Raw genomic sequence first — 8,864 nt, forward strand, 5'->3', positions numbered from 1 at the left:
AGTCATGGGATAAATTAACTTTGATTGTGCAGGACATGTAGATAGCAGGAAGAAGTCCACCTTTGGCTATGTCTTTATCTTTGCTGAAGGTGTTGTTTCTTGGATGTCGAAGGTGCAGAAATACATCGCCCTATCTACTATAGAGGCAGATTATATTGCTGCCACTAAGACTTGCAAGGGAAGCCTTTCCTTAGGCTATCTAGTGGTGGCAAAGACCTTGGTATTATTGATGCAATCCCTACACTATATTCAGGTTCTATGAGTGCTATTTACTCAGCCAAGAATCCAGTCTTTCATGTGAAAATGAAGCACATTGAGGTGTGTTACCACTTTATTCAAGAGGTCATTGAGGATAAGTTTATTGAGCTTGTCAAGATCTCAAGTAATCAAAATCATAGAGATATGCTCAATAAAAGTCTCTCAGCAGCAGCGACGGAGCATTTTTCCTTCCTTAGGAAGTTGATGGCCATTGGATGAGATGACGTCTTTTCTCATCTTGTGGTAATAATGTAGATTTGTACTTTGTCACTTTTTTCTTATTCTCTCCTCATTAGTGGGAAAACTTTCCTTTAAGTGGAAGGTTGTTGGGGATAAAGGTGCCTATGTCTAGCCACTCGTATATTAGTTACACTGGCAGTACCTACATACCCGCACACTTATACATTGCAAGTGGTGGATACTCATCACATTGTCACTTCATTCTTTGTTCTTTCAATGACATTTGAATAAAGGAAAGAGTAATCACACATTGTGACTAGTAGAGTTCCCATATCTTATGTGTGTCTCTCTCTCTTACTCTTGCTTCTTCCACCATAGCTCTTGCTTCTGCTCCATGCTTTCACTTTAGGGCTCACTTCCTTCACCTTTATGGTGTGATGCTTTTTGTGAAAATCCTAAAAACCCCTAACTTTGGGTTTTTGAAGACCTTGTACAAAGATTTGGTTAATGCTTGTTGGTTTGGATACCCAATAAAACTCAACCTTCTAACACCTTAGGAGTTCAAATTCTCTTTATTCTTTGAATTTCTATAAATCATAGGAAATTTCTCTTGTCAAATTTGAGTTGTTGTACAAGTTGACCGGTGATGAGTCAGAGATAAGTTCACACAATGATCTTGAGGTGCCACAACCACCTAAGACCAGATGCACCAAAGGGGACTTGCCACTCCACCTAAGGCGTCGAAGGTTGAAGGAAGAACAACACAAGTAGTCTAGGGATATACAGGCTGAAGATCAAAGGAAACCACAAGACTTGCCAAAGCAATTTACTAAGTTTAAGAAAGGCAAGAGGGTAGTGATCTTGCTAGGAGCCAAATGACAAGGGCAAGCAAGCGAACTAATAGAGGTGCTAACCAAAGTCAATGAGGTTAATCTCCCTAAGGAAGGGGAGATACCCTCACTTGTCTTTATTGCGGATTCCTTGACCAAGGAAGAGGAAGAAAGTCTCATTGCCCTCTTGTGTGAGAGTACATGGATGTCTTTGCTTGGTCCCTCGATGAGCTGAAAGGGGTAGATCCAAGTGTCGTACCTCATAATATCCCCATGACCCCCGATGCAATGCTGATCAAAAGTAGCGATCGTACCCTATGAATCCCAAGCATGCTCACTCTATCAAGAAAGAAATTGACAAGCTGCTAAGGGCACGTTTCATTTATGAGATTGAGCACACAGATTGGGTCTCGCCTATAGTGACCATACTGAAGAAGAATGGAAAGATTAGAGTGTGCGTCAACTACAAGAAGTTAAACGCTGCTACCAAGAGGGACAATCATCCTGGTGATCGAAATCCACACTAGGAGCTGTGTTGTGCTAGCTTGGTGACCACAATCTCGACTATCTACTAAAATTTGCTAGCAAATAACTCATAGTTATACAGAAATGAATTACTCACACAAACAAAGGAGAGGGGCTAGTGATGGTGTTTTTCATAAAGAAAATTCAGCATTATCTTCTGGCTATGCCCTTTATTTTCTTTGTTGACCAGCAAGCCTTGCTGTATCTAGTAAACAAACCTTGCGCTATAGGATGCATATAGCTCGACGGTTACTTTTGCTTCTTGAATTTGACTTCTTTTTCATCGTACGTAAGGGAAAGAAACACTATATGGCTAATCATATGTCTTACATACCCAGGTGAGAAGTCGTTAGATGATAGGGCATTGGAGACAAATTGCTAGATGCACATCTATACACCCTATCTACTAGCGAAAGAGACGTGTTTAGAACCAACTTGATGCCATACTAGGCATACAACATGGTTCAAGTGCTTGAGTATAGACTACTTGACCAACCCATAGAAAAGGCCTGACTGAGGCGACTGATTCTCAAAATCCAACCCTATTAGTTAATAATAGGCCAACTCTATCAGCTAGGGCAAGACAGATTGTTGCAGAGATGCATGTGTGAGCACGAAATGCACCACATACTAGTCGAGGCGCTGTCGAAGGGTTTTCGAAAGCAAAGTCACAACCACGGAGGACCTTGTCTAATTTCAGGATAGAAGATCAATCTAGTGAGATCAGATTCAATTTGAAAGCTCAATTTCAGATAATATGAGACATACAATCAGCTACATCTGATTGGGAGCATCTCCAATAAACATCTTGACAAAAACTCATGTCATATAAATAGCCTGTCTCTCCCAAAAGGAACAAAGTAATCTGAACTAAGATCTAAGAGGTTGGAATAGGATCAAGAAGACATCTTTGTATTCAGGTACAGAAGAGTGATTTAATGGCAAATCAGACCAGATCCATCAATGGTTTCTCAGGGGTTTTGGAAGTAATGAGTGGTAAACATGCAGGTAATTGTCAATTTCGCACAATTCCAAAGGTTTGACCCAATTGTTTAAGCCTTGGTGAAGCAGAACTTGGTTGCAAGCAGTGGAAGATTACTATAGAAAGAGTGTTTAATCAAAACCAGAAGTAATGCATCAATCAGCATCATTGTATCAATCATTGGCAGTTATCATCTGGAAGTAGAATCTGTTATGGCTGTTCAGTAATTTCCACATCATAATCTGTCCTTGCTTTTTACTCCTCCTGGCACTTTGCCAAAATTCTGCCACTTAGAAGTGCAGATAGCTCTTTCATTTGCTGAAAGAAAGAACAGTCAGCATAAAGAGGACTTCTTTCTCAACAGGAGTAGCACTGAATTTTAGGATCTGGAAGCTTTCGAACAATTTTGGACCATTTGCCACACCATGTCAAAGTTTCCTTCTCTAGTGTAGAATTTCACAGCAAAACCGTATCTCAGGACTGCCTCGCTCATGAATCACAGTTGAAAACCTGACAAGTAATGGTCTCTACACACCAGGAGCACGTAGGAAATCTGCACATATGAGGTGTGAAATATCATGAGTCACTTCAAAGAAGCCCTTTGCGCTGGTACCTCTGGCATGGACAATACGTTCAGGAATCCTCTACTGATCAGTAGTAGCAGAGGAGAAGAAGGAAAGAATCCCCAATTCTGCTGGGATCGCAATTGATAATCCCCTGTTGTTCTGCGAGATTAAACGGCACCCATAGACACACCTTCCACTACCATTTGTTTAAAACAATCTAAAATTTATGCACCAAGCCCATGCTGAGCATAAGATGCAACCAATGCAGCCCATGACACTGCATCTCAAACAAGCAACTGATCAAACACCTCTCGTCCTTCTGCAACTGATCCACACTTCCCATACATGCCAATCAATGTGTTACCAACAAAAATGTTTTTTTCCAGCCCTGATTTCCTCAACTCTGTATTTATCTGTCGACCTGTCTCCAAGGCTTGAGTAGTATCACAAGCTTTTAACCAGAGAACAACTAGGACAGTATCCACAGATATACCCTACTCTTTCATTTCCTCAAAACATTGTAAAGCCAAATTGCCCTCATGGTTATCAACATATGCCTTTATCATTACAGTCCATGAGACAATGTCTTTAACAAGCAGTTTGTCAAACACTTTCCGCCCTTCTGCATACAACCCACATCTGCCATACATGTCTATCAGCGTGTTTCCTATTAAAAGATCTGTTTCTAATCCTGATTTCCTGATCTCAGCATGGATCTCTCGACCTGCTTTTACAGCTCCTCTACTGCCACATGCTTTCAAGTAGATAATAAATGTGACAGCATCTGCAGAAATACCATCCAGCTGTAGATGTTGGAAACATTCCAGTACTTCCTCATTGAGACCATGTTCAGCGTATCCTGCAATCAATGCAGACCAGACAACTACATCTTGAACAGGTAGTGCATAAAAAATTTGGCATGCCTCTGCCAATGATCCACAATTGATGTACATGTCTACCAATGTGCTGCCCATGTACACATCTGTTCCAAATCCCCTAGTAATTACTTCTCTATGTATTTGATAACCTGTTTCTGGAGCTCCTGTGATACTAGATGCCTTCAAGATGGAAACGAATGTGATGGGATCAAGGCTGCAACCTTCAAGTTGCATTTGTTGAGAACATTTTAGTGCCTCATCACCAAGGCCATGTTCCACATATGCTGCAAAATGGCCTTCACTTGATTTATACTTTCAGCATATATTTGCATTATTAACAAATTGATTGCAAGTGTAGTTCACTGATCTACTAGCAAATCTGGCCAGATCTATGCCCGAGGCTTTATAGATCCAGGTAATCACTGTCTTGTCCGCTCCTCCTGATGCAAATCTTTTACCATCCCTTGAATAGGCCACACAATACACGATATCTTTGTGCCCCTTAAGACTATGAACAACAACCCCTTGCAAAGTTTGAATGTACAAGCTCAATCTTTCTTCTTCCTCTTCACCTCCATTGCAAGATCCAAGGTAGATGGTAATCGATCTTCTAGTGCTTCTGAAACTGAGCCAAACTTCCCAAAAATCTCCACCACTATGCTTCCCACAAATATATTCACTTCCAAACCCCTCTCCACTATACTGGCACGCAAAACAAAAATGCAAACACAACAACTAAGTATGTACAAAGTAACAAATGTCACACACAACTTTTTGGTGGATTCCACACCTCGAATGCACAGTAGTACGACATCCACCCCCTCTGATCCTGTGCATCCTCCGGATGGGCCAACTATCCATGATCATTATCATCAAGATCCACGAATAGATCAATCTCTTCATTGTGTATTTCCGGTATATCAGCAAGATTATCTGTCATATCATCTGTCTCTTCTATTGGAGTTTCTTCTCGTTGCTCTTCTCTTGCAAATTCTTCCAATGCATAATCCTCATCATCTCTTTTCTTGAAAATCTTGATTCTTTTTCTTGCAATAGGCACTCTAAGCACTGTCCCATCCAATTCTATTAGCTCATATGTTGCATTATCAAAGACATGTCTGACTATGTACGGCCCAAACCATCTTTTCACTATCTTCCGAAGTGCAGTATGCTAGTTTTCAAGGCTGCTATCAAAGACTAATACCCAGTCTCCCTCTTCTATTGCTCTAGGCCGCAATCGATGCCTGTTGTCAAACCTGTCCTTATTTCTTAGTCTAGCAACCTTCAACCTGTCAATAGCTAGTTGAATATCCTCTGGTCTTCTCTCCAACTACCAAATCCGAAGAGCTAAAAGTTCCTCTCTCATCAAATCCTCTTGCCAAGGTAAAACTGACCAAGTCAAAGCACAAGTCTCAGTCGGCATAATCAGTTCCTGACCATACATCAACTCTGCGGGCATATATCCTGTGGTAACACTGAGTCGTACGATCAACCCACAAAGCAAATGGTAGAAGTCTCGGCCATTCTCCAAACCTTCCTCTGCATGCTTTGGCTAATGCTTTCACTATCGGCGGATGCCCTCTTTCACTCTTTCCATTTTCCTCTGGATTATATGATGTGGTTAGAGTCAACTTGATTCCTAATTGAGAGAAAAACTCCCTAGCTTCATCTGCATCCAATTCTCTACGATCTGCAGTGACCTTACCCACACAGCCATACCTGCAGAAAATTTCTTCTAATAAGAACTTACACACTGCACTAGTGGTCTTCGTTCTCAAAGGTCTACCCTCAACATGATTGGTAAGATCCTCTCTAGCCAAAACAATATACCTCATCTGCCATAGACCCATTGGCATAGTAACCAAGTCAACTACCCACTTGTAATGAACGCATAGTGGATAGGTCGGATGAAGCTCATCTCGATGACGCACTACGGAATACATCTGATAGTCTCTACAAGTCTCTACAAAGTGAGAAACATCTTTGTACATGTCTTTCCACCAATATTTCTCCTTGATTTTCTCATAAGTAGCCCACACTCCTCTATGACCAGCCCAAGGACTCTTATGAAACTCCCTCATCACATGTAACTGGGTCTCTTTATCGCAGACAACCCGCAATGGTAATCCACCTCTTTTCTTCGGGTGCTTCCAAAGAAATCCATCTTTCATGAAATAACCATAGGCTTTTCTTCTTATCTTCTTGAACTCTTTATCTGTCCATTCATCTCTTTTGCTTAGGGTACTAAGATATTTGCCAATTTGCAACCAATCTCCAACATAGAGTTCTTCTATAAAAGCCACAATATCATAGACATGACAAACATGATCAACCATAGCGACTGAAATTTTTGCATCATCCTCTTCTGCAAATAGTGTCTCCTCATCATCATATCTGGCTCTAGACAGCATATCTGCCACTGGATTATCCTTCCCTGCTATGTGTTTAGATTCTGGATTTAATGACTTGATGTATGCAATCCATCTCAGCATAGCTATATCCGAAGTAGAGCAACTCATAATCATACCTATCAATGGCAAGCAATCTGTCTCTACCACAACTGAGGCTCCAATAAAGTACTCCTTGTCACATTTGAAAGCCATAACAATTCCCAATAATTCCCTCTTGATTTGCAGAAACCTCCTCTGTCTCTCATTTAGGACTTTTGCCCCAAACCGAATAGCATACATGTTTCCATCTGCATCATCTTGACCCACAGCCCAACCTATGCCAATTGGACTAGTGTCAACTGTCAATACAATAGGCCTTCCGCAATTATAATCTGCTTTCCTGAGAGTAGGAGCAATCTGCAATAACTTCTTCAATTTTCGCATGGCTCTAGTGTGGCTCTCATCCCAATAAAATTTTTGCCCCTTTCGAAGCAGCTGATATAAACAATCTGCTATGTGTGTAAAATGGGAAATCCAAATCATGTAAAACACACAGGCTCCAATGAATCTCCGTACCTCTGAAGTGGTAGAACAATACTCTGTAATCTTGCCTATAGCATCCACCTTCTCAGGTGAAGGTTTCCTGGCATAATACCCACACATATGTCCAACAATGACAACCTCATTTACTCCAAAAACAGATTTTTGCCCTGATAGTGTCAAGGTCACTTCTTCTAACCTGGCCAAAATCTTCTCACAAGCTGAAATATAATCAGCCACAAAGTATCTGCATCCCTGCTCATTTAGACTCTCATTCTTCTCTTCTTCTGCACACCCCCTAATGGGCACATCATCCAAGAAAGGCATGGTAAGCTGAGGTATATACTCACGAAGGACCTTATGCATGGCATTCATCATATGCGCAACAGAATTAGTGGCACCTTGAGGCAAGGTACACATCTTGACAAGCCCAATAGGAGTTCTCATAGTGGTTATGTCCCTGCTTTCCAAAGCCAGCTGAAACTGGTCATATCCCGAATACAGATCACCTAAAGAATAGATGTCACGTCCAGCAACTGCTTCTGCAAACTCATCCACAATTGGACCTATACCAACATTTCTGATAATAACTATGTTTACTGGCTGCATGTCCTGTATAAATCGGAGAGTACCATTCTTCTTTGGAACCGTAAACCACCTATTTGAGTATGGTGCAGATGACGGATCTAGGATTCCCATCCTGATTTTCTCATTCCACAAGTCAATTAACTTTGGCAGGTGTGCCTTAGGCATTGGAATAGGTTAGAGGTTCCATGGTTTATGAGGAATAGTAAAGATCACCATAGGAGCAACAATATCTGGATTCACACATCCAATCTCATGCGAGAAAAAAGCAAACCCCCTTCCATGTCACTCAAGCATATGCTGAAAGCATTGCTTCTCTGTGGGTAGCAAGAAATCACCATTTTCAATTTTTAATTCAGCAAGAGTCTCTGTTGAAAATTAACTGTTTGGCAGCCCTCTCTATTTGCTGATCACTGTCAGGTGGAAGCGGTACAGCTACCGGCTTCACCTTCTTATCCACAGTCTTGTATTTCATGTCAACCCTGGCTTCATTATGATCCTCTGCATTACTCAAATCTTGTTGTAAATCAACAATTCAGCACTCTGGTGGTTGAATATCCTCATCCCTCTACTCTATGGATTGCATAGGAACAGCCCTAAACTCTGGATGTATGTTACCAACAAAAATGTTTTTTTCCAGCCCTGATTTCCTCAACTCTGCATGTATTTCTCGACCTGTTTCCAAGGCTTGAGTAGTATCACAAGCTTTTAACCAGAGAACAACTAGGATAGTATCCACAGATATACCCTGCTCTTTCATTTCCTCAAAACATTGTAAAGCCAAATTGCCCTCATGGTTATCAACGTATGCCTTTATCATTACAGTCCATGAGACAATGTCTTTAACAAGCAATTTGTCAAACACTTTCCGCCCTTCTGCATACAAACTTTTGAGAATCTTTTGAGGGTTTTGTTAAACTTTCTCGTTTCACATTTCAATCATTAGATTGTAGGGAACAATTGTGGCTCTTTCCTTGGCAAAACGCTTCTTTGATTAAACCCTTAGATAGTTTCTTCCTCGATCTCTTTCAAAAGATCCTGGCTTCCCTTAGTTAGGTGCACTTCCATGGTTTCTTGCTTCACAATCTTCCGTTCGGAACTTATTTGGAAAATTCTCTCAAGATCTCGAA

General features: G+C 41.0%; 1 protein-coding gene across 1 annotated transcript; it reads right to left on the bottom strand.

The window, feature by feature from the left end:
• Positions 1-3,625: 3,625 nt before the first annotated feature.
• On the bottom strand, positions 3,626-8,554 carry LOC148023059 (pentatricopeptide repeat-containing protein At4g18520, chloroplastic-like). The gene is made up of 5 exons (XM_087695301.1): positions 8,353-8,554; positions 7,652-7,715; positions 4,846-4,921; positions 3,877-4,531; positions 3,626-3,792 (listed from the first exon to the last, which is right to left on the bottom strand). The coding sequence occupies exons 1-5, from the start codon at positions 8,552-8,554 to the stop codon at positions 3,626-3,628; spliced, it is 1,164 nt and encodes a 387-aa protein (XP_087551427.1).
• Positions 8,555-8,864: the final 310 nt, after the last annotated feature.

This window comes from Lygodium microphyllum, chromosome 16 (genome assembly GCF_053477565.2).
Source record: "Lygodium microphyllum isolate KBCC chromosome 16, Lygodium_microphyllum_v1.1.10, whole genome shotgun sequence".
Lineage (NCBI taxonomy): Eukaryota > Viridiplantae > Streptophyta > Polypodiopsida > Schizaeales > Lygodiaceae > Lygodium > Lygodium microphyllum.